Source organism: Alexandromys fortis, unplaced genomic scaffold (assembly GCF_014885135.2).
Source record: "Alexandromys fortis isolate MF-2015 unplaced genomic scaffold, M_Fortis_MF-2015_v1.1 scaffold_349, whole genome shotgun sequence".
In the NCBI taxonomy this organism is placed as follows: domain Eukaryota; kingdom Metazoa; phylum Chordata; class Mammalia; order Rodentia; family Cricetidae; genus Alexandromys; species Alexandromys fortis.
The window spans coordinates 341,498-366,649 of NW_026068216.1; the positions used below are offsets into that span (position 1 = coordinate 341,498).

The 25,152-nt window shown below is 47.6% G+C and overlaps 1 protein-coding gene across 2 annotated transcripts in view; it reads left to right on the forward strand.

Moving 5' to 3' along the window:
* Tbcd (tubulin folding cofactor D) overlaps nt 1-25,152 on the forward strand; it is a 141,281-nt gene that overhangs the window by 76,471 nt on the left and 39,658 nt on the right. For both annotated transcript variants that reach the window (XM_050130438.1, XM_050130439.1), the window contains exons 14-17: nt 2,195-2,351; nt 10,029-10,086; nt 19,584-19,613; nt 23,445-23,530. In XM_050130438.1, coding sequence (XP_049986395.1) covers nt 2,195-2,351; nt 10,029-10,086; nt 19,584-19,613; nt 23,445-23,530 — 331 coding nt within the window. The remainder of the gene's footprint in view (nt 1-2,194; nt 2,352-10,028; nt 10,087-19,583; nt 19,614-23,444; nt 23,531-25,152) is intronic.

Sequence of the window (25,152 nt, forward strand, 5' to 3'; positions counted from 1 at the left end):
GATTTAGTAAATATAATGTTTAACCTTTAAGAAGCGTTCAATCTTTAATAGGCAACTCTTCACAAATACATGAATACACAGAAGGATACAGTAACATTTGTTTTTATTATTTTTTGTGTGGTGTGTGTATGTATGTGTGCCTGTGCACACATTATGTGTGTTTGTGGAGGCCAGAGGTCAATTTTGGGTGTCTTCTCTATTTATTTTGTTTTTTGTTTGTTTGTTTTCCAAGACAGTTTCTCTATGTTGCCATGGCTGTCCTGGAACTTGCTCTGTAGACCAGACTGTTCTTGAACTCACAGAGATTCACTTGCTTCTGCCTTTTAGGTATTGGAATTAAGGGCGTGTACCACCACTGCCTGGCTCTACTTTATTTTTTAATTTAAGGTTCTTCACTCAGTCTGGAATCGCACCTATTTGATGAGATTAGCAGTCCAGCAAGTCCTCTTATCCCGGCCTCTCCAGTGCTAGGGTCACAAGTGTGAGACACTGCCTGGCTTTTTACGTGTGGACTGGGGATCTGAACTTAGGTCCTCAGTGCTGCATGGCAAACACTTTTCTGACTGAGCTGTTTCCTCAGTCCTTATTTAATTGATTATTTGTGGGCATATGACTGCTGTACACAATATAATTTTCCTTATCAATTCTTCCCTTGATGAATACCCAGGTTGGTTCTATAACTTAGCTATTTTGGACAGTGCTGCAAATAAACATTGATGAATGTGCTGGACATGGTGCCAGACACCTTTAATCCCAGGAGTTGTGAAACTGAGGCAGGCTAGCCTAACTTGATCTACATAGCAAGTTCCAGGCCAACTAGAGCTACACAGTGAGACCCTGTCTCGTATAAAACAAAACAAAAAAAAAGTTGAACAAGTATCTTTGTGATATGTTAACCTAGGTCCTTGAAGTAAATACCCAGGAATGCTATAAATTTAATGTTCAAGCATTCTTGAACATATCTTTAAATGCTCTCACCTCCTTGTATCAACTGCTCTGTGTGTGTGTGTGTGTGTGTGTGTGTGTGTGTGTGTGTGTGTGTCTGTCCGTCCGTATGTATGTATGTCTCTTACTCTGTGTCTGTGTGTGCATGTATATCAGTTACTTGGTTGAATATTTCCACCAGAACCAGAAGAAGAATTCATGTGTCTTTATCTCTTGGCTACTATAGACATTTCAGATGGTGAAACAAATAATCCTATGCACACAGGACCACTAGGACTGGCTTCTGTGTCTGGATCCTCAGCCCTGGGACTTCCAGGGCCCCTCTCTGGTCCAGGCTCCCTCTCTGGTCCAGGCTCTGTGGTGTCTCCACCCTTTTCTGAGGTTGTTGAAATCTTGTCCTGTGGCTTCACATCCTTCTGCCTCACTTGTGGGTGTCACCATCACTCTCCATAAATGCATGACCCTTTCTATCCTGGTGTGAGCTTCTGAGTTTTGCACGCTCTTGGTATGGCCACAAACTTGGGAGCCTGGTTGTGGTTATTGCTTTGAAGAACCATCATTTCTTTGTGTGATTCTTGGGAAACTCAAAAATACCTCTTTGCCTTTGAGCTGGTGGACTTCTTTCATTTCAGGGGTTTGTTCTGAGCAGATTTTGATTTTTTTTCTTTTTTCATTTTTTAAATTGATTTTATTGAGCCATACATTTTTCTCTGCTCCCCTCTCTTTCTCTCCTCTCCCCTTCCACCTTCTCCCATGGCCCCCATGCTCCCAATTTACTCAGGAGATCTTGTCTTTTTCTACTTCCCATGTACATTAGATCCACGTATGCCTCTCTTAAGGTCCTCTTTGTTGTCTAGGTTCTCTGGGATTGTGAATTGTAGACTGGTTTTCTTTGCTTTATGTCTAAAAACCACTTATTGTGAGTAGGTATGATATTTGTCTTTCTGGGTCTGGGTTACCTCACTCAATATGATGTTTTCTAGCTCCATTTATTTGTTTGCAAATTTCAAGATGTCATTTTTTTTCTGCTGTGTAGTGCTCCGTTGTGTAAATGTACCACATTTTCCTTATCCATTCTTTGGTCGAGGGGCATCTAGGTTGTTTCCAGGTTGCTGCTATGAACATAGATGAGCACATGTCCTTGTGGTGCCATTGACAGGTTTTGATTCTCGTAGGCCTGTGCATGGCCTGTCTCTGACCCTGCCTCATGATGTGCCACCAGTTGCTCTTTGCTTTTGTCTTCTACCAGTTGTCACAGTGATCCTGAAGGCACTGACCTACGATGAGAAGCGGGGCGCCTGCAGCGTGGGCGCCAACGTCAGGGATGCCGCCTGCTACGTGTGCTGGGCTTTCGCACGCGCCTATGAGCCTCAGGAGTTGACTCCTTTCGTGACTGCCATTTCCAGGTAAAGCCTGTTGGTTGTGCTGAGGGGTGATGATGCCATGAAGGAGATTTACCTCAGGCAAACGTCCCATCTGCCTCGAACTGCTCTCCTCAGATAACCCGTTCTCAACAACTACCTGCCAGTCCCAGCATTGCTGGAATCTTGTGGAATGGGACATGATGTGGGATTTCCCTCTGTGTGCTATGATTACCACTGATTAATAAAGAACTGCTTTGAGCCTATGGCAGGGCAGAACAGAACTAGGCAGGGAAAGCTAGGCTGAATGCTGGGAGAAAGAGGGCAGAGTCAGAGAGAAGCCATGTAGCCCCGCGGAGTCCGATGGAACATTGCTGGTAGGCCTTTGCTGATAGACCACGACCTCGTGGTGATGCACAGATTAATGGAGATGGGTTAAATTGAGATGTAAGAGTTAGCCAATAAGAAGCTAGAGCTAGTGGACCAAGCAGTGATTTAAATAATACAGTTTCTGTGTGATTATTTAGGGACTAAGCCGCTGGAAACCAACAAGCGGCCTCCTTACAACAGGGGCAGGATCTGCTGGTGGGGAGATAGGGTTCCAAGCACCACTGTCCAGGAAAACAAATGGGCTCTGGGTCCCACTTCAGGGAGATGCCATGGAACCGAGTAAAGCTCAGTCACTGGAATACCATGGAACCCCTTCTGCTAGTGACCCTGGAGCCTCCAGCAGCTGTCCCACAGTGTGCTGAGGACAGAGCAAGCCATAGGCCTTGTCCTAGTGAGCATGAATAGACTTCGACAGAGAGGACCCATTACGACGTTCACACCATGATAAATACGATGAGCTGCTTGGCACCCTCTCTTGACTTCTCAGAAAGAAACAGAATGAAGCTCAAACTCAAAGAAAGTTGGTTCCCCCTCCCACCCCAGTGTTATGTGCCAATTGCTGCTCAAAACTGAAGAGACACTTGTACTGAGGACCCATTTGTCCTGCACCTTTCAAAGGGATAGGAAATCAGGCAGAAAAGCCCTGGTACTATCCCAGAGGCGTGGAGCTCCAGAAGCCACTGAACTCATATTTAGAGCCTACAGACCCAAGCTACTACCCCTGCACGTGGGACTGCACTCTTCCATGGCCAGAGGTACTGGAGTCTGGTGACCCAGCACCCGTCACTCCACTTCTAAGGATGCTTCCGTGCCTCACAGAGGTCTCCAATACTGTTTATATCACAAGTTGCTGAATGAAGGTGAGGTGCAAGTCTACTGGTCACACAACTTGGGAAATCAGGACAGACAAAATCAGCCTCAGAAAAAAACCCAGATATTTCTATATTCCAGAACTCTGGAAGTGTGAGCTAGGACCCCAAGTATCATCCCCATGGTGCTACTCGCCCCTCACCTCATTCCAAGGCACACCTCCAGAATATTCCTCCTGGACTTCTCAGCTGGAACTCCCTGCTCTCAGAAAGGAGCATCTCAGGACCTGTATCATTTTATGGGGCATAAGCACATACTGACGGTGCACCACTCATAGGAACATGACATAAGCAGGATTACCAGGAAGCTTGCAGGAGCCCAGGTGCACTGCTCACGGGGAACATGACGTAAGCAGGATTGTCAGGAAGCTTGCAGGAGCCCAGCTGTCCGGGGCCTTCTGCTGAGCGTTGGGCCCTGTCCATGGTGGTGACCTCTCTGTTTCCTACTCCACTGCCACACAGATGTGTCCTCTCTTTGCTGTGTATGTGGCTTTGAAGGAGGTTCTTGGAACTGCTTTCTTGTCCTTATCTTCAAATTTCTGGCAGTATACAGTATAAGTAGAAAAAAGGTTTTCTCCTGTGCTCAAGTGTCCCAGAGCCGGGCAGCTTCTTCAGATTGATGGCCTCTTGTTTAGCTCCACAGGGCTCTGTCAGGTGGCTAGCTGCGGTCATTGCCCAGTTTTTTTTCCTGAGGATGAAAAGAGGATAGAGCCTTAAGCAGGAGATGGTGCGAGCCAGGTGTGACGCTGTCATGGCACTGATGAACGCCAGGAGATTGTGAAGGACTGGAAGGGACCTTGGCTCTGATGTGCAGGAGCCTCCTGCTTCGAAGTGAAAACAGTCCTTACAGATCCCACTTAGTTTAACAGTTTTGATCCGAAGGCAGCAGACTTACAGAATGCCATGCCATGCCCTTCCACCTCTCCTGATCCCTGAGGTAGGAAGGCAGGATGGCCTGATGGAGGAATCGGAGTGATGCCAACGGGTGCTGGCCTGCTGGCTTGGGAGCATGTGGCCATGTGGAGAGGCAGTGCATGGCTATCTTCCTGTTCTTTTCTGTTAAATGTGGGTACCCAAGGCCATGCTGCTGCCTTTTGAAGGTAAGAGGTACAAATGAGAGGTTCCTGTCAGCTTCCTCACGGTTGGGAGGCTTCATGGGGCACGTGGTCCGGAGTGAAAAGCCAGTTACCCAGTTCCCACCAGAACACCTGTCTTCACTTAGTGCTGTAGGACTTGTACCACATCCCCGATTGAGCTCCGGGTGGGCTTTGTAAGGGACACGAGCACTCTTTGGAAAACATGGCTGATAGCATGAGGCAGCCCTGAAGTCAGCTGCTGTGACCTGGTGTTGTGGCTGCAGGTGGAGCTTTGGGCTCTGTCCTGTCTTCTCTAATCACATAGAACAGTACGGTGAACAGCTTCCATAGCTGCTAAAGGAACTCGGGACCTTTTGTTTCGGGGTTGTCCTTTCCTGCTCAGGGAAGAAAAGGCAGCTGCACATCAGAGCCGAGGGTCCCTCCCATCCTTCAGTCTCCTGGCGGTTAACCAGTGCCCGGTCAGGGTCACACCTAGTGCTGCACCTGTCCCCTCCTCAACATTCCATCCCCTTTTCATTCTCAGGGAAAAAGCGCACACCAGATGCGCTCTCGAAGGTGGCCCAGATTGAGCTTGGCATGGTCTTTCCAGAGCTTGTGTGAACTGCGATTGCTGAGTGTGAGGTGTCCCGTGGGGAGATGTGAGGTCCTCTTCCTACTGGGTTGAGATTTTGGGTGTGGTGTGGAGAATGCTGCTTCTGTCAGGACTCTGGGTGAGCACAGAAGTGGCCTTGACTTTACCCACAGCTCAGTCTCTGGAATGACCTAACTTTCCTGGCCCGGGAGTAGTTGGTATGCAGCCCTGACTAGCTGTAGTCTTTAGAAACTCTTGTGTTTCTTGGGCCTAGGAGAGGTTGGACTTGCTGACATGTGGGAAAAGCCCGAGGGGTTGATGAGGAGCTCACGCCTGTGTGTTGCACATGGAAACTGCAGCTGTCTGGCCTCAGGTCTGCTGGCTGTCTCTCTCACAGCCTCCTGCTTCTCCTAAGCTGGCAGTCAGCTGCTCTGGAGTTTCTTGTGAGAAGGCCTCTCTGGCTCCTTTGCCCACACCTGCCTCTCATGGGCAACAGTGCCCTTTGGAGCTGAGCTGCTGCAGGTTTCTAGCCGGTCGGACAGGTTCTGAGGAACTTGTGCCTGGCCCTTTCTGGCCCATCTGACTCCAGGCATCAGTGGGGGAGGGCACCTGGTGAGTCAGGTGCGCCAGTGAGCTTGGGGCATGCACTACCTCCCGCCTGGAGCTCTGTGTCTGAGTATCGGTCGGGTGTGCCCTGCAGACTTGCTTGCAAGGTTTGTCATGGGTGACCATGCTCTTTAATTATCAGGTTTTAAGCCCATTAATTCCAGCACATGATAAAATCTTGGTATCTTTACTTTCACAAACCCCTCCGTGTATCCTGTAAAAGTGCAGTTGAGATCCAAATATAGTTCTCAGAATAAACAGAAACATCTGTCAGAAAGAACCAGGGAGGCCTTGGTGCCCGATGCAGAGATAGCCATCAACCCTTTCTAATCTTGGCCGAAGAAACTGGATCAGTTGTTCTTCCCCCTCCCAGTGCTGACTCTGCTTTGAAAATGTTAAGGGCAAATTTTTATTGTTTTGAAATAGTTTTGATCAACTCTGAAAACCATCTTTCCTTGGCTTTGAGCAAACACAGGTGGAGAAAGTCTGACTGTTCTGTGTCACACACCTGGCTTCCTGAAAACCCCAGTGCAGTGGCAGCAAGATGTGGAGCGAAAACACACTGGGATGGCTGTATATCACCTAGAGGAGTCTTTCTAACCAAAGTCAGGATCTGATCTGCAGGAAAGAAAAGAAAGCAAACCTGCTGCCGCTGCCAGGGTGCTCTGCCTGTCACCTTCTAGTGATTGCCTCACCTGAAACTCTTTTGTAAGCTGAGCTCCTGTTGACGTTCACTCCGCCCAGGCACAGGCCCGCCCATGCCAGGGGCAGCTCCTGACTCTCACCTCCACTGTGCAAACCGGCCGGGCAGCGTGGGCTGCCTGTGAACTGCCTGGGATTGGCTCTGTAGGATCTCTTCCTCCAGGGCAAGATTGTCCTGGAAAAAAAAAAAATCAGGAAATAGCAAGCGTTGCTCAAAGCTATGTCTTGGTCTCCTCGGCCTCTGAATGGCCCAGCTCTCTGAGAAGGGAAAGCTGCTGTTGCCAGGACGGGGCCAGCAATCAGGCTCTGACCCCAGAGTACATGAATCTTCTGCTTACGGCTTAGGGAAATTCAATAAAACACAGGGCTTATATTTTAATGCGATTTACAACTTAAAAAGCCATAGATGGACGATGAATTATTAGTCTTCTCTGCGTCAGTATGGAAGTGCTGCCATTTGCCAGGTAGCCGCAAGTAGGCTTGCTTTTGAGTGCTACATAGTATCATACAAATGAAAAAAAGATGAGTTTGGGGCACATGCTGAACTGAGGGATAAGACTGTGGGAAAGCAGAGAAGCAGGCTGAGGCATGCCACTTTCCCTTGGCCTGGAAAAGGATCCCTTCCCGGTGATTCCCGGTGAGCTGTTACGCAGCTTCCCCAGGGAAGTCAGGCAGGTGGGCATACCCACCAGCACCTCTCTCAGATGGGTGCCAGGTGTTGTAGTGACATTCACACAGGGTCACCCTGCCAAGGATGACTGGGGCCCAGGCGGAGGTTAGTACGTATGAGGACAGTGATGTAGGAAGGTGATTTCCTAACCCTTCGCTCTTGAAACATCTTCGTATTTTTAAATACTGCAGTCTTGTTCTGAAGTTAGGAAAACAGTTTTAAGGAAGCTAATCCGGAGCTGGAGAATGGCTCAGTGGACAAAAGTACTGGCTGCTCTTTTAGAGGACTTGAGTTAATTCCTGGCCTTCACGTGGTAGCTCACAACTGTGACTGTAGTCCCAGGGAATCTGAAGCCCTCTTCTGGCTTCTTCAGGCTCAGCACACAGGTGATACACAGACACAAGCAGACACACACACAAACACAAATGAATAAAAAGTTAAAAAAATATTTTAGCCAAGATTAAAGTGTTTAAACACCTTTACTCGTAAGTGCATGCAAATTTGTTTTAATTAATCAGAAGGTGTTACCTACAAAGCAGCATTTTCCAAGTATTGTTACATCTACTTCAGTATAATCTCTCAAGTTTTATGAAACATGTAAATTCTGATTTATGCCTATAATCATAGCACTTGAGAGGCTAAGGCAGGAGACTCACCATGAGTTCAAGGCTCACCTGGGCTACAGAAAGAAAGACTATCAATGAAGCAGTGACTTTTAAGGCATTTAATGCTTAAGGAAAAGCTAACTTGATGGTAGTATAGGAGGCTGTTGATGAGAGTCCTGTAATGGACTCCGACTCCATGTCCCAGTCCTTTTGATTTATGGCTCATTTTGCTTGCTCACACCTTGGAGAGGTCTGCATGGAACAGCCTTTGTATGTTCACTGTCAGAGACCAAGAGGATGGTCGCCAGCAAACTCGCTGCCTCGAGAAGAATAGTTGAAATATCCCTGTGCTCTGAGGAGCGTGATAACTGGGGCTTTTGTGAGCACACAGACCTGTCAAGGTGACTGTGGGAAGGATGGCCCCATAAGGAAAGTTGTTGGGCAGGTCTGCTGCTGCTCCTCCCACTGGATATGGTCCCCATGGGAGGAGCTGCCACTTGGGGCTTCTTGTATTGGTGCTGAGCACAGGAGAGATGCCTTCATTTACGTGTGCAGTACTCCCTCGGCCTCCCACACACCTGAGAAGGACAAGTGGAGTTGGGAGAAGGCCCCAGTAGGGGGTTCCCCTAACTCTACCACCTTATCAGGGCTCATCTGCAGCCATAAAGTTACCTAGTAACCTGTGGAAAGTGTTTTAGGAAAAAGGTAAATTGGGCACAGCCTTGTCCCTAGGAGGAAGGAAGTAAAACATTGAAGCTAAAGCTCAGGTCAGCCTCGCTCACTGCATGCTCATTGCATGCCCACTGCATGCCCACTACATGCCCACTACATGCCCACTACATGTTCACTGCATGCTCACTACATGCTCACTACATGCTCACTACATGCTCACTGTATGCTCACTACATGGTTGGGAAAGTTGAGAATGAGATCGAGAAAGACATACTTGGCTGGTCCTTGATCCATAAATCTCACACCTTGCTGTTTCCTGAGAATATCCCTGGGGCTCCAAGGGATGTAGGGACCAAGGAGAGAAATCCTAGATGGGGAAATGCTTCCCTGAGAAGGGTTCCCCTTGAGGATGGGACCCATGGAAGTAACTGACGGCTGCAGGAGAGGTGAGAGACATGAGATGCGGAGGAACAAGGGCGCTCTAGATTCTGACAGTAATAAAGTTTGTTATATAAGAAAAAGACTTAGTTAAAAACCTGTTGGGTGTCACGAGAGCTGGGGAAAGTTGGTTTGGTGTGGTGGTATTGCTTCTGGCTCTAGAACAAGTTGAGACTTAACAGCTGCCTTCCATGTAGTGTTTCTGTGGTGACTGCTATAATCGGCTGGCTGCCTGTTGGCAGGTCACTCATTGCTATATCAAATACCTGAAGGACACTACCTTGTAGAGAAAAGGCTTATTTTGACTTGTGGCCTGGGTCTGAGGCCAGGAGGCTGTATGTAGTGGTGGCCTTCTTGCATGAGGATCCCCAGAGGTTCCAGTCTTGGTCTCCATCCTGTTGACTTCATCTAATGATACGGACAGTGCTCGCTCTATCGTGCCTCACACTGGGTTGAGGCCTGTGAGCACTGTGGAAGCCATAAGGTTGCGTGCTTCCCAGGGGCAGGCTGCCTGCCAGGCGCATGGAGCTCTGGCTTGCTGTTGGTGTTGTTTGGGAGGCATAGGCAGCAGTGTCTGGGAGTTAGTGTCAGCCACACACTTGTGACCGTTTGTCTGCTGTCAAGTCTCATCCTCTAGAACCTTTTGTCTTTGCATTTTGTCGAGCACATGTGATCCCAGGAGGGCAAAGACATTTTTCTCCAAGGCACTAGAAGCTCAGGACATTTGTTAGGGCTGGGGCTATAACTCTTGCTATCTTCGAGGTCACTGTAGGACCTTTGAGCTTCCCGCTGTCCAAGAGGCTCACTCACAGCAAGTGAACAGTGGGAGGATGTCACATGGCCTGTACCCCTTCCTATGCATGTGGAGGTCAGAAAACAAGCTTGGGTGTCATCAACAGGAGTTCTGTCCACTCCTTTAAGACAGGGTCTCCTGTGGGCCTGGTGTTCAGCCGTTAGGCTAGACTGGCTGGGGTTATTCGCCTGCACTGCCTCACCAACATTTTATGAGGGATCTCATGCAAGACAAGCAGTTTACTGACTGAGTTATTTTCCCAGCCCTTGCATATTTCATTTTAATTAACCATTTTCCTTGTTTTTACAGTGCGCTGGTCATTGCCGCCATCTTTGACCGAAACGTGAACTGCAGAAGAGCTGCCTCCGTAAGTTCCGTCGTCCCCGGAGCATTCCCTTCTTGGAGCTGGGGGTGTAACTGTGGCTAATGTCCTGCAGGTGGGCCTCTATCCCCCTGAAAAACCCATTCCCCACGGCAAAGGAGATCAGAGGACCCAGTAAAGCAGTCGCCATGGTAACATTTGTAGGGCTTTTACTGTGGAATTCATGGGGAAGTTAGGGCTCAAGGCCTCCCTCTAGTGCTGCCAGCTGTGGTGAAATGTCTTGAACAAGTACGGACGAACAGGTTTCTGTTCAGTACCCAGACCAAGTTCAGGGTCGCTCCGGCTCTGCAGGGGAGGAGAAATTTATCCTGTGACTCTACCCTAAATGGCCTGGCAGGACTGGTCCAGGAATGACAGAACAGGGCACTGCAGGTTTGTGCTTCAGGAAGAGCTGTTACTAAGCTGCATTTGGCTCTGCTTTCCTGGCCACATCGGAATGGATCTCCCTGGGTGGGCTTTGGCCTCATAGCTGACCGTGGGCCTTGTGTTTTGAGCTCAGTTACCCAGGTCCCCTGAGATCCAGCTTTTTGGGATTGGTTTGGGTAGACTGTGTGTCAATAGGGGTGTTGACTAGGGCCATTGATGAGACCAAAGTCTCATGAATTACAAGGGGAAGAGACTGAGATGCTGCCCGCGTGGAGATGTTGCAGTTATCTGACTCCACACATAGCTGGCTGCTGTGGTCAGTTACTGAGGCCAGGTCCGTGAGTGCTGTGGGAGGCCACAGCTGATTCAGGCTATGTCAGGAGCGCTGTGGTGTCTTAGCAGTCTGAACCCAAGCCTTCCTTTCATAGATGGGCCAGCAGTTGAACACATTTGGGGTGCTCAGAAACATAGGTGAAGCCTATGGGTGAAACTTGTTCATTGTGAGATGTGTGGATTTGGGAGTTCCCATGATTTGAGCTCTGAGGCCCTGCATTCTCATAGAGACAGACTGAGTAGCATTTGACTGCAGCTGCTCTGAGACTAGGGGAAAGGGAGGGTGCTGGTGCACAGGTCTCCAAACTGTGGGAGGCCTGTGATTGAGTAGGCAGTGTTGCAGGTGTGGGTGGGATTTGTTAGTACCAATGAGATCTCCATACCATGGGAGGCCTGTGATTGAGTAGGCAGTGTTGCAGATGTATCCTGTGGGATAGGAGCCGGGCCTTAGAGTAGGAAGGAGAGGAGACCCCCCTCAGTCATGGAACTGAGGAAAAGGGAGACTTACCCGGCTCTGCATGTCAGCAGGGGCTTCCTGTTTAGCAGGCTGAGAAGTTCTTTCCTGTAGCTTCTTTCATTTTATTCATATTTTAAAATCATGAATAGGTATTCGACTTTGATGTAATCAAGTGGTCTTTGGCCTGTGTCCTTTTATGTGGTGTACCGTGTGGTTCCTTTTCAGACTTTGAAATAACCCTTCCTTTCTAATGTAATTTCCACTCGCCTGTAGGCCCTTCTTTATGTTGGACTCAGTTTGTTAGTGTTCTCCGAAAAAGAACTTCTGAATCTGTTCATGGGGGCTATTAATCTTTTGTTCAGGTATTTTTGTCTGCAGTTTGAAGATGAACTAATACATTGAGGGTGCAGAAGTATTTCTCTTTTATTTTGTACCATAGTTTTTAAGAGATTGATGTTTTTCTACTTTAATTATTTGGTAGTATTTGAAGAACCTATCTAGGCATTTTTTTTTTTTTTTTGAAAAAGTTTCCACTGTTTGCTTTTGTTTGTACTGATTACAGAGTTGCCCACCTTCCTTGTTTCTCAGGTCAAGTCTTCTGTGTTGTTAAGTGTAAACGGAGACCGTTCTTTCATTCCCAGCCGCCCAGACCTGAATAATCACATAGAAACTATATTAATTACAACACTCTTTGGCCAACTCTAGCTTATTCCTAGCTCTTACATCTTAAATGAACCCATTTCTGTCAATCTGTGTATCGCCAAGAGGCTGTGGCCTACTGGTAAAGTTCCTAAGGTTCCAGCGTGTCCTTCTCCTTCGGCAGCTACATGGCGTCTCCTTGACTCTACCTACTCTCTCTATATATAGCTCTGTTTGGATTTCCCACCTGACTCTACTCTCTGCTAAGCCATTGGCCGAAACAGCTTTATTCATTATCCAATAAAAGCAACCCACATACAGAAAGGTATCCCACATCAGTTAAGTGAAGTAACTTGGTGTTATCAAAGGCTTCAACTGAATTCATATTCTCTGTCACAGTGGTCCCTGTCTTCAGTTGCCTGTCCCAAGTGATGGAGTTTCTGTCTGTTACCTGACCTCTGGCTGCACTGCAGTAGAAATGCATGCAGGCCCTGAACCTAGTTCTATATATCCATTGCTGCCTCAGCCATGTGTTTGGCATGGGATCCAGCATATTGGGTACGCATATGTGAAGACCTACTATGGAGGGCTTAGAAGGCCTTGCTGTTCAGTACTGGTCATGAGATCTCAGCCAATGGGTCATGCTTCTGGTGTTCTGGTCAGGTGATCTTTGAGGTCTTGCTGTCTCAGGATGCCTGACTGTGGTCTTTCATGACTGCTGTTGGCTCTCTGCCTACACCTGCACCTAGAAGCAACCAGAATGCAAGCAGCCTGCCCAGAGTCCTTTAAAACTATCATCAGCCCAGAGGGACTCCACTTTGTCTGCAGTTAGTAGGCCCAGTGCTTTCTTGGGAGGTCTTAGTGGTCTTGCTCTCATAGCTGATAGTCAGTAACTGAAAGTCTATATTAAATCTGAACTAATGTATTTTTGTGTTTTCTTTATTGTTTTCTGTAACCTAGGACATATTTATGAGAAACAGTAATAAAATCAAAGCCCTGTGACTTTATGTGACCTGGGATGAAGTGAAACCATCATCCATCATTATGTCCCGGCAATGCGTAAGCCTGCAGGGGCAGCCCGTTGATGGCGGCTCTCCAGTTGTTCCTATCCTGGGCGGTCCTCCATGTTTGTGTTATTGCGATACCCAAGGTTCCAGCATTCTTTGAGTCTTCTCTTGCCCTATCCTGTGCACTCCTCCAAGCAGTGCTGTCTTCAGGTATCTGCCGTCATTCATTCTCATAACACGGCCAAAGTATCTCAAGCGCCATTGCCATATCCTGTAGTTTACTTCCTTCTGCAGATGGAGATGTTTCTTAATGTCACCCACCATTACACAACCTGTCTCTTCATGTGACGTCTAGGATCCTCCTGAGACATGCCATCTCAAACACATGAAGCCGCTGTTCTGACGGGTGTTTCATTTTCTGGGTTTCAGAATTGTAAAGAAGGCAACTCAAGACAAGCATCTCATATACTTGTAATTTTGTTGTTATGTCTCCTGCTGACCAAACTTTTCCTAGTGCCTGCAATGCAGCCCTCGCTATCCCGATCCACCTCCGCCTCTTGATGTCTAAAATAGTTCCCTCCTTTGAACTGAGGTTTCCTCCCAGATAGACAAAGTTGACTGTTTGCTTGAGATTCTGATTCTTTTTTTTTTTTTTGGTTTTTCGAGACAGGGTTTCTCTGTCTTTGGAGCCTGTCCTGGAACTAGCTCTTGTAGACCAGGCTGGCCTCGAACTCACAGAGATCCACCTGCCTCTGCCTCCCAAGTGCTGGGATTAAAGGCGTGAGCCACCACTGCCCGGCCTGATTCTTTATTACAACATTAAAATCCTTGTGCACCCTTCCCAAGTGTTGTATATCAGTCTTCTTGATGTTTACTTTCATACAAGGCTTTCACTGACTTCCAGCACTCTATTTCCCATGGCCTGCAGCTGGTTTGGACTTTCAGCAAGTAGTGCTGTATCGTCAGTGAAACACAAGTTACTGATTCGCACACCGCCTATCTGCACACCTATCTCCTCATCCTCCAGGGCTCATGCTGTTATTAATCCCAGGAATATATTAAAGAGCGTTGGAATGGGACACATCCCTGCAACACTCCTATGATTGTCTTAAACTGACCACTTAGTTCTCCACAGACTTTGACTGATGCAAAGGTATCTTTATAGGCATTTTTTAGTATCCTTATGGTTTTCTCTGTGTACCTGTAGAACCTCATTGTTTTCCAAAGTCCTTTCTTCCAAATGCTATCAAATGTCTTCCTGAAGTCGATATAACAGACGTGACTTTTCCAAATTCTTCGTATTTTTCTGCCAGTTGCCTCAAAGTGAAGATCTGATCAATTGTGCTCCTGTTAGCTCTGAATGCTCACTAGGCCTCTGCTAGGATTTCCTCTGTTCTGCCCTTGATCCTTTGCAGGATAATGGGGAAGGTCTTGCTGCTATGGCACAACAAACTAATACCCCTGTAATTTGAGCAGTCCAGCTTGTCCTTCTTGTGTATGGGAATTATGGCTGAGTGCTTCCATTCCGTGGGAAACACTTCGTGTTCCCATGTCTCTCTGAAGAGTCTGAGAAGTGCCTTGGCCCCTGAGCCTACTGTAGCCGCCTCCAGCTCCTCCACTGTGATGTCATCCATTCCCGGACCTGTGTTTCGCTGTCTTGATAACTTCCTCTGTCTTTCTCCTGTCTATATTTAATGTTTTCTCATCGTCTCTGATGTTTGAGTGTCTGCTGAAGTGTTTCTCGTTGTAGTCTGCGTTGACAGCATTAGGGTCATGGTCCAGGGTGTCACAGTACTGTCTCCATCTTGGCTTTACTTCCCCTGGTTCTATTAATAAATGACCTTGCCCATCTTTAATCACCCAAACTGAGGAGCATATCTGGCAGTTATCAGTCTGATAGCTTCACAGACAAGATGTGTTATTGTGGAGTCTCGCCTCTTTGACCTCCCGCAGGGGTAGTTGTGTTTGCTGCCTGCGGGGTTTCTCTTTAGTTTCCTTCTCCCGCCAGGTTGACCAACTCTGTAGTGAGCCATTCCACTGGTGTTGCCCTTTTTGCATAACCAAGCATCTCCTGTAGAGCTCTTTTGATTTTCTTCCATTCACTTTCTATGTTTGTAAACAGTTGTTTAATGATTTCCCTCATCTTGTTTTCAGCGATTCTCTCTCCACACAGCTGGGTCCATTGTTTATGTTCCATCGTCCAGGTCGTCTTGCCTGGCATGCCTCTCCTAGGTTTCAGTTGAATGTTGGCCATAGAAGTTGGTGATCTGACCCCAAGTCAGCTAGGAAATGATTGCCTGTTTTAGAGGCCAGATAAGAGTTTCCTGCTGACCAGATTGTGGTCAGCTTGGCTGTGTGTGCGTTTGTCAGGGGATTCCTACGTCCTGCATCTTGATGGTTTGGCCTGCTTGAATTTTGGGTTGGATGTGTACAAATCAGTTACATAGCAGAGGTCAGGCAGTCATTCCCCGCTGGTTCCTTTGTCTGAATCCATATGTTCCCACAACACTATAGTCCGTTCTTTCTCCGGATCCCACTCTTGCACCGAAGTCACCCATAATCATTAGTGTCGTTCTTACGCACCCTGCTGACCTTGTTCTGTAGATCTGTGTAGAAACTGTTGCTGACATCATCTGCTTCTGCTCTTGGCGCGTATGCCTGTATGATAGTTACTGGTTGTGTCATTGTCTGAAATCTGGCTGATACCATTCGGTCACTTACAGGTCTGTACCCGAGCAAGCATTTTTGGGCCAAACTGGATAGCACTAAAGCTACTCCTGCTGCGTGTTTTCCCCTCCACCTGAGTTGATAATCTTGTATCAGTTTACTACAAGTTCTTGTGTCCCTGTCCAATGCATTTTTGTCACTCCAGTGACGTCCCACCTGAACTGACTGAGCTCATGCATGAACAAGCCGGCTCCCCCGACTGTGTTTAGTGTTCTCATGCTACAGGGCCCTGTTGTATGACAGGACTCTTTCTGGCGTGAGAAAGTGTCTTTCCTGTCCATTTCTGTTAGCTCCCTTCCCTGCTTTTGGCTTTAAGAAAGACGCGAAGCATTTGTCCTGCGCTTAGGACATGGAGGTCCTGGGCCCTGGTCAGGTCCTGGGACTTTCACCCAGGTGTTTCTGTTGAACTTGTCCATGTTGGGTTTCGTGATCTGAGTTGATGAGGGTGATTGACAAGGTGAAATAAAACTCTGTAAATCTGTTTTTTTCTTGAAGCTAGAACCCTATTGAACTAACAAGAAGTTCCTTGTGTTCCTTTTGAATCCAACACTGTTTATATAGTGATGTGGGATTTAAACACAGGAAAACGAGGGATGCCTTTACTTGAGGCCCATTTGAAAACATAAAGGTTCTGAGTACACCAAGAACTTCTTTCCAGGAAGCTGCTTCTTCAGGCAGCTGCTGCTCTGGGTGCTGTTTCAGCCTCTTGGCCGACGCCTTTCCAGGGTTTCTCTTTCTGGGTATGTGAGATGTCTGTTTACCTGGCCAGGATCCAGGAGGTGTTAGAAGCGAAGTGGACAGACGTTGCCAGTTCCCTGGCCTTACCTTGCTGTTGTTGGTGACCCCTCTCCTCTTCCTGGGTCCCTTGTCTGGTGGCCACAGTCCTTCTAAGGCAACAGGGCCTTTGGTTTGGATCCTCATGAGAGCTTCCTGTTGCTGGCTCTCTCTGGTGGTCAGCATGCAGGGGCTAGACAGTAGAGTCCTGGCATTGCTTGGTGGAAAGGATCAGTTACACACTGCTAACTACTCTAGGTTTTGCATGCTAGATAGTGTCCAGCAGGCTAGATGTGCTGCTGACTTGCGAAGAGGCCTTTTCCTCTCCTGAGGACAGGCAGTGGGCGTGGCCCTCATGGGAAATTTGGGATGAGGAGTGGAGAGGAAATGGGGGGGGGGCGAGGAAAGGGGAGAGGGAGAGAGGGAGGGGGGATGGAAGGGGGAAGGCAAGAGGAGAGACTGAAACCCAGTATTTTATTTAATGTTTCATTCCAATTGTTTCTTGTATTATTTTTTGCCTTTTATTTTGATATTCTTGATGTTCACATAGAGTTATGAGAATACAGTAAAATCTGCTTACCCCTTTCCCCGGGTCTCTACTGGGTAACATCATAGGTTATGTCCACCAACTCAGTAGTCTCAGTCAGAACTCTTGGTGTTCTGTGTCCTGTGTGTGTGGTTAGCTCCGTATGTCTGCATCTCATACATATGTGAACCCCCTACAGTTAAGGCACACGGTAGTCATCACCACAGAGGTCCCTGCGTGACCCTTTTAAACATGGCTGCTTCTCTTCTTCACTCTAGCAATCTTCAGTCTACCTTTCCAGCTTTGTGGTGCTGTTCCATTGCTGAAGCGGCAGCCTTTGGGTCTGGTCTCACTGAGTGTGTTCAGTACATTGGGAAATTCCCGGTCTTCACCTTCTCCTGTGAGTGGGTTTGTTCTCTAACGGAGTCTTGGCTTTACCTGTAAACGGGCTTCTGGGTTGCTGCTGACCCGGGATTATTATGAGCACTTTCCTACAGATTGTGTATGCCTAGAGTTCAGTTTCTGGGTCCCACCTTCCAGTATGCTGCTAACTGTTCCCCAGGGCGACTGTACTATAATGTGTTCTCCTCATCTTTGCCGAGATGTGGCGGGGTCGCCTGGTTTCTTCCTGCTCTTACTTTTTGCTGATATGTGTGTGGTTTTAGTTTCCTTTTCTCTGATGATACTGAGTCTGTTTGGGGTGCTCATTTGCTTTCTGTGTCCTCCTGAGTAAGATGTATTCTCAAGTCTCAGTCATTGTCTGATTGCATTGTTAGTCCTCACTGTTGAGTTTTGAGAGTTCTTTATGCTCTCTAGATATTTGGCCTTTATATTGGAGATGTGTGTGGCAGATCCCTAGTCTGTGGTTGTTTTCATCCTTCTCTTAGCGTCTCCATGGACAGGAGTTTGCTATTGGAGTGAGGTTTTTGTCTTATTTATCTCTCTTTGGTGTGTGCTCTCAGTATCAAGGCTGCTAGCCACTTGACCCTGTTCCCCGCATTCTTCTGTTTTCTGTCTGAGCTGAGCGTATATTCTGAAGTGATATCCACGTGGTCTGTCTTCATATTGTGTTGGGTGATCCCCTAATCTTTTATTTTCAAGATTGTTTCCACATAAATCTTGAATTAGTTCTTACCTTGTGTGGAGATGTCCCTGCTTATAATTAAGGTGACATTGCATCTCTTTACATTACCCTTTTCCTGTGTTTCTTTCTTTCTTTAAGAATTGACAGCTGGGTAGTGGTGGTGCACGCCTTTAATCCCAGCTTTCAGGAGGCAGAAGCAGGTAGACTTTTTGAGTTCAAGGCCAGCCTGGTCTACCAAGCAAGTTCCAGGACAGGCAGGGCTACACAGAGAAACCCTGTCTCAAGAAAACAAAAACAAAAAGAAAAAGCAACAATCCCCCCCCCCTCCCCAATAAAGGAAAAAGAATTGACTGTAAGGAGCTGGAGCAGTAGCTGCTCTGCCAGAGAACCCCGCTTTGATTCTCAGCACCCACACAGTAGCTCACAATTGCCCCTAACAACGTTCTGAGGGGTCCAACTTCTGACCTCTCTGGGCACTCGGCATGTGTGTGATGCACATACACACAGGCAGATGAAACACTCATATATATATATATAGTAACTCTTCAAGGGGGGCAGTTTGCAAAAATTACAGAAAGGCCAGCAGCAAAAAGCAGCTCCTTTCCCATTTTAGAAGCGTGTAGGAGCCACCTGAGGGCCAGTCACCGAGTGTCTCCACCCTGCCATGAGGCTCTGTCCTGGAGTTGTTTCACATTTCTGTCCTGGTGCTTTACCAGTCCAGTGGGGTTGATGCATAGATTCTGGGGTCCCATGACTCAGTTCTCTTTCTGTATATCTCTGCTTGCTCTCAACCCCCTACCCCATGCTGCAGTGTCTCCTTAGGTAAGGGGTGTTTCTTCTGCCACCACTGCCCTCCCCTTGTATCTGTTCTCACCTCTGCTTGCCAGGATGGTGCATGCCGCATGGTTGTGTGCAGCTTTGCTCCAGCTCCCTAGGGTCTCTAATCCTGGTTGGAACTCAGCTGTGGATGCTTCGGGGAAGTCGCATGAGGTTTCCTTGTCACTTTGTTCAGACAGTCCTAGGTAGGGCAGTGTGCGAGACAGGAAAAGTTGTCTCCACAGAAAGAGGAGTCACCTGAAGAAGGTTTACCTAGAGGTTCTAATCTTGTTCAAGTTCACACGGAGCATTTTCAGCCCCGATTCTGTGCCTGGCATGTAGGGCTCCGGGAGTTCAGAGCTGGCTGGAGTCAGGCCTGTGCCCTCTAGGAGGCAGCCCTGAGGTGTTGGGGGTGGTGGGGGAGTGGTGATCTTGGAGTTTGTTCTCAGGGTTGTGTTCTGGGACCTTCGTTGGGGTGTTAGTGTGAAAGTGTATTTCCAGGGAAAGGCCAATCTCTTATTATATTTGATTTTGTAAATGGAATTCTTCAACTGTGGTTTTAAAGAGGACCAGGACATAAAAACAGTGACAAACCACCCTCAGGGCTTTGGTCCGCTAACAAAGAGGACTTTTATTTAAAAAGTAAAGCCATGGGTCATTTACACTGAGCTGTGTTTGTTTTGAATTTATCTTCTGATGTTGAGCAGAAGCAAACCTCACTCACCTGCTCTGTTTGTTCTTTTTGCTCCTTAGGCTGCCTTCCAGGAGAACGTGGGGAGACAGGTATGGCCACTTTATAAATCTTTATTTCTGAAACTTCCTGTAGGCTTAGAGGTGGGAATTTTGACAACTTTGGTTTCATATCTTCTTATACTATTGGGTGTGGGTAATGAATGTGCCTCACCTCAGAGCAAGCTAATAAACATGGTAGTTCTGATCCCAGGCCCACCGTCATGTGACCAGGAAGCTCTGGGAGGCTCTGTATGAGTGTTTTATGCAGGTTAGGATCTTGCTTCACATGTTGCTGTGGGCTGTACCTGTGCCAGGCACCAAGCATCTTATCCTGGTGAATGAGTCCTTGGATCCTGTAGGCCTTGTCCCGTCCCTAGTGTTTTGCTTGGAGGCCTCACCTCCCAAAAGCCTTGACCCTACAACTGCCCTCGATACTCACGAGTATTGTAGCTGTGCTTGGGGCCACCTAAGCTGTGCCCGTGACTCTTGACACCCATCACAGGCCTTGAAAGTAGGATTTAGATTCATTCATGAGTAAGATTCTGGCACACTGAAGTGTGTGGTCAGTCTCGCAGGAGGCTGGAGAGGGGCTAGTGCAATGCTTTTCAACCTATGGGTCGTGACCCCTTGGGAGCTGTGGAATAACCCTTTCACAGGGCTTACCTAAGACCATTCGAAAACACGCTATTTACATTGTGATTCATTACAATAGCATACATGAAGTAGCAACAAAAATAATTTTATGGTTGGGGGTCACCACAGCATGTATGAAAGGGTTATAGTGTTAAGAAGGTTGAGATCCTACTGGGTTAGGGGCTGGGGAAAGTGGCAGCTACCAAGATGAGTCTGAGCAGGGAGGAGAGTCCCTGAGGAAACCGCTAAGAATGATTGCTCTAGGGTTTCATGACAGAAGTGGCTGGGGTGCTTCTTAATGTTACAAGGGAGGAAGCTCGAAGGATGGCCAAGCCCTGCCGTGGTGTGCAGAGTAAGCTGTGTGTGATTGATGATAGGGTTAAAGGCGTGTAGACCAGGATGGATGTGCTCTGGGTCAGAGAACCTATACGTGGCTTGGGGCGTGAGGTAAGAATATTGTAGTAGAGGATGCTGGGAGTAATTCAAGAAGTAACAGGACTGCCCAGTGACCTGGGTGGGGGTGTGTGTGACTCTTCCTCTTGGGCTGGATTGCTGGAGATGTAGGTCTTGACATCAGAGTTGATTAGATCTTGCCTGCCTCCATCCTGGCCAAGACCCCCAAGTGGCTAGCTGAGTGGGCTCTCCAATAAGTAGGGGTGTGTGTGTGTTGTGTGTATGTATGCTCCGTTCCCTTGCTGTATCCTGGGGGGATCTTGGCATGTTAGGGTTATCCCTTGGGCAGCTGCTGTGTCTAGCTGAGTAGCTGTGGGACTGCTTGGAGTGTTCCTGAGTCACAACTCTGAGCAGGTGGTTTTCCCAGATGCCACACTTATGTGTGTTCAAGCAAGACATCTGGGGTGCAGGGTGCTGAGGCCCCTTTCTGGAGAGGAGAGGACAGCCACATGATTGGCAAGCCTTAGCCTATTGCTTATTCTGTTTTTGGGTGATATAGGTACTGCTGCCTCTCCTTCATCTTGGTCACAGTCAAACCTGGGCTCCGCTTGCCTGCTCAGTCATGAGCTGTTGTCCTTTTGTGAATCATTCTGCAGTGGTACCTTTGCCTGGGCTGTGGGCTTCTCTCTCGTTGTTATGTATGACGCTGGGGGCTCTGATAAATAATTACCTAATCCAAAGCATTCTGTTAAAGCAGAAAGTTTTACTTCTGTAGAAAGGTGCAAAAGCCACCTTTATCTTTCTGGGGTTTTTTGTTTTTGTTTTTGTTTTTTTGAGACAGGGTTTCTCTGTGTAGCTCTGACTGTCCTGGAACTCGCTCTGTATAGACCAGGCTCCAGGCTGGCTTCAAGCTCACAGAGATCCACCTGTCTCAGCCTCCGGAGTGCTGGGGTTAAAGGCACACACCACCACCACCTACTGCAAAGCCACTCACAATCCAGCAAGCACGCACACCCAGTGGGGGTCCTGCTCTGATTTTTAACCCCAAGACAAGGGGCTCTGTGCCTCACAGACTGAGGGGTTAGAGCTTGGCCTCATATTCCTTGATTGGTTGGCTCATTCAAATTGGACTAGCATTTTGCTAGGGAGAATGAAATCTTGACTTCAAGAATATGCTAATCTCGAGAAATTCTAGCCAGATGATGTCTTTACCACTTTTTTTAAACATGGAATTTCCTCTGTCTTCTTTTACCTCTGATAAAAAGACATTTACATCTCTCTATCATCAAGCAATATAAGAGCACACAGAGTGTGCACCGTGCAGAGCCAGGACACCTCAGTTCATCACTCTCCTCATGGGCAGAGGCTGGGACAGCCTTTCTAGTTCTCAGGGGGGCTGTTTGCTGGGTAGTGCTTGTGAAGTTGTGAGGTGTTAGTGATCCGGCTCCAGGATTAGCTTACGGAAAGGGTGAAGGCATTGAGGCTGAACCTGAAGGTGGGCTACATGGAGGAAGGAGTTGCTTCCTCTGCTGGCTGTGTTTTCCAGCCCTCTCAAGTCTGTGCTTGGGGTAGCCCTAAGGACAGAGGCCAGGGAGCAGGAGGCTGACAGACTTCAGATGTTTTACTTAGGCCTGGGTTTTCAGCTCTTCTGGATTCCAGATGGACTGTGCATCCTACCATGTCCTCAGAATAACTGGCATTTATATGTAGCTCAAGGACTAAACTTTTGTTTCTGATACTGTCTCCGTGGTAATAAATAGCCTGAATTCCATGTAGAAATTCAGACTCAGATTGTCAATGTCTTTATTTTGTATCAGTTTCTTTGGATCTGGTCACACACACACATATGCTGGTAGATGCTCTTCTGAGACTGTTGTGAGCTGGCTGTGCAGAGGGCTGACACCTTTCCCTGTGTGAGATGCAGGGATGCGGCAGGCAGGTGCTGGTGGTGGGTACCTGCCGCTTTTCTTGGCTTTTACTTAGGCCAGCTTTGTGCATAGATTGGGAACCTCATCTGCTTTTGGCTACAACTTTCTATATTTACATTTTTAAATAAAGTTTTTTTTATTTAGTTTCTAGATTCTTTTAACCACAAGGGATAATATTAAGGGAGTACCAATAATGTGATGGTTTTTGGGCTGGAGTTCCACTAGGCGTATTCTTGGTAGGTGAGAATGGAGGGGCCTGCCTCTTGTTTTGGAGTTTGGGGGACTGATGGCTGCTTTCCTTGAATCTCTTATAGGTTGGCCATTAGCCCTGAAAGTGGCTGTTTCTATCAGCCTCATCCGTCCTTATGGCAACTAGTAAGTTGTGGGCCCATGTCCACGTTTCAGAGCCAGGCAGGGGCTTGCCTGTCTTTCATTGGCCTTTCTGCTCCAACAGCTGTGGAATTGAGGGCTATGTTGTCGTCTTTGTGACCAGAAAGGGGGACCAAGCTCCAAGAGTTGGGACCCGGTACTTGTTTGTTTATTTGTCTGTTTATTTATTTATTGATTGGTTTTTTGAGGCAGGGTTTCTGAGCCTGTCCTGGAACTAGCTCTGTAGACCAGGCCGGCCTCGAACTCACAGAGATCCGCCTGCCTCTGCCTCCCGAGTGCTGGGATTAAAGGCGTGCGCCACCACCGCCCGGCCCCCACGGTCTTTTTAAAGGAAGGACTTTTATAGCACTTGAAGTTGAAACAGTTTGAAGAACGGCCAGGCAGGCAGGATGAACACAGACAACGAGCTGGGCACCCATGAGCCGTGTGGCTCAGCTTGAGCCGCTCTGTTGTGTGCGTGCGTGTGTGCGTGCGTGTGACCGGTGATTTCAGGTCCCATTTCTCACCTTCCCTATTTTCTTCACTGTTACTTTTTCAGGGTACTTTCCCTCATGGAATTGATATTTTGACGACAGCAGACTATTTTGCAGTTGGAAACATATCTAACTGTTTCCTTGTGATAAGGTAAGTTTTAACGTGTGTAACAAGGCTTGGGTGTCAAACATCAGCTTCTGCTGTTCCCTGGCTCATTATACTGTGGTCTCCTTGGTGTGACTGTAGCTTATGTTGTAGGAAGGACAAATTGAAGCGTTCTCGGACCAGTTTTATACTCCGTGGTACACACATGTGTGCTCACACGTCACTGTCCGGGGTTGGTACCGTATGGGGAATAGCCACAAGCACAGTTACACGTGTCCTTCCCACCAGGTGTCACAAATGTATTGGTCTCTCAAAATGACATTTAGGATTTGAAATGACTGTGCATTTTTTTCTCTCTCAATAAAAAAGTGTGTCCAAGTTGAAATTATCTGATTATCAGATCAGTAAGATAGATTAAGAAATCAGGTCAAGGAATAAATGTTTAACACCCTTACCTGCTGTTTTCAGAAATCACATCAAATTATTTTTACTTGCATAACTTAAGTACTAGGGACTAGTTTTGCACTGTAATGCTAACGTGGAAAGGGGGTGCTTTATGAAGTAGTTTAGTTGATGTGAGTTAGGAGAAACATGCCAAGTACATTTTTTGAAAGTTCCTGATTATTTTATGCCCTGGGGGTAGATTTCCTAACAGCCCTGCTGTGCAGACCGTGCAGAATTTACAGTCTCCATAACCAGCCTTGTCAGACTTTAAACAAACAAACAAACAACTAAATAACTAAAATCAAAACCACGCGTGCCCACAGCAGCTGCATGCCATTGCCCCTCGGCCCAGCGCTTCATGTCTCGTGTCCATGTGTTCTTTGTTTGCTGAGTATTAGCGCTTCGATTTTGTATGTGAAGTCCTGTGACCCCTTTTCTGGAGTTTCCTAGGTAAAATAGATGGTTGTTAAGTTGGACTTGTTGCTAAGGTTTCTTTCCACATCAGTTTAAAACTTAACCATATTATTACTCTGTTCTGTAAAAATACAAAGAGCGTGACCTAGCCCCAGCATGCTTCTTCTCCAGCACCTTGGGCCCGTGTGCTGCTCTGGTCTGAGCAGTGGACCAGCTGCTGTCTTCTGAGGACCGCCCAATAGCAGGCTTCACTGCCTCCTCGCACAGGGCCTCCGACCAGGGTCTCATCTCCCTGACTACATCCTGGAGGGTAGGATTTACAGGGATAATAGCAGGGGCTAGGCTTGTAGAAGGCCATGACTGAGAGCCAGGTGTGGGGTCAAGCAAGGACGTAGCTTGGTCTGAGGTCCCTGTGCTGGATAATTTTATTGTTAGTTAAAAGCTAAGGTCATCCAAGAGGAGGGAACCACAATTAATGTCTCCATACAGATCCGGCTGCAGGCAATCCTGTAGAGCATTTTCTTAATTAGTGATTGATTGGAGAGGGCTCAAACCAATTATAGGTACTGACATGCCTGGGCTGGTGGTCCTGGGTTCTGTGAGAAAGCAGTCTGAACAAGCCATGAGGGGCAAACGAGTAAGCGGGACTCCTCCATGGCCTCTGCATTAGCGCCTGCCTCCGGATTCCTGCTCTGTTTGGGATCCTGTCCTGACTCCTTGGACGATGAGCAGTGCTGTGGCAGTGTAAGCCGAGTAAACCCTTTCCTCCCCACGTTGGTTTGGGCCTGGTGTTTTTCACTGTAGTAGAA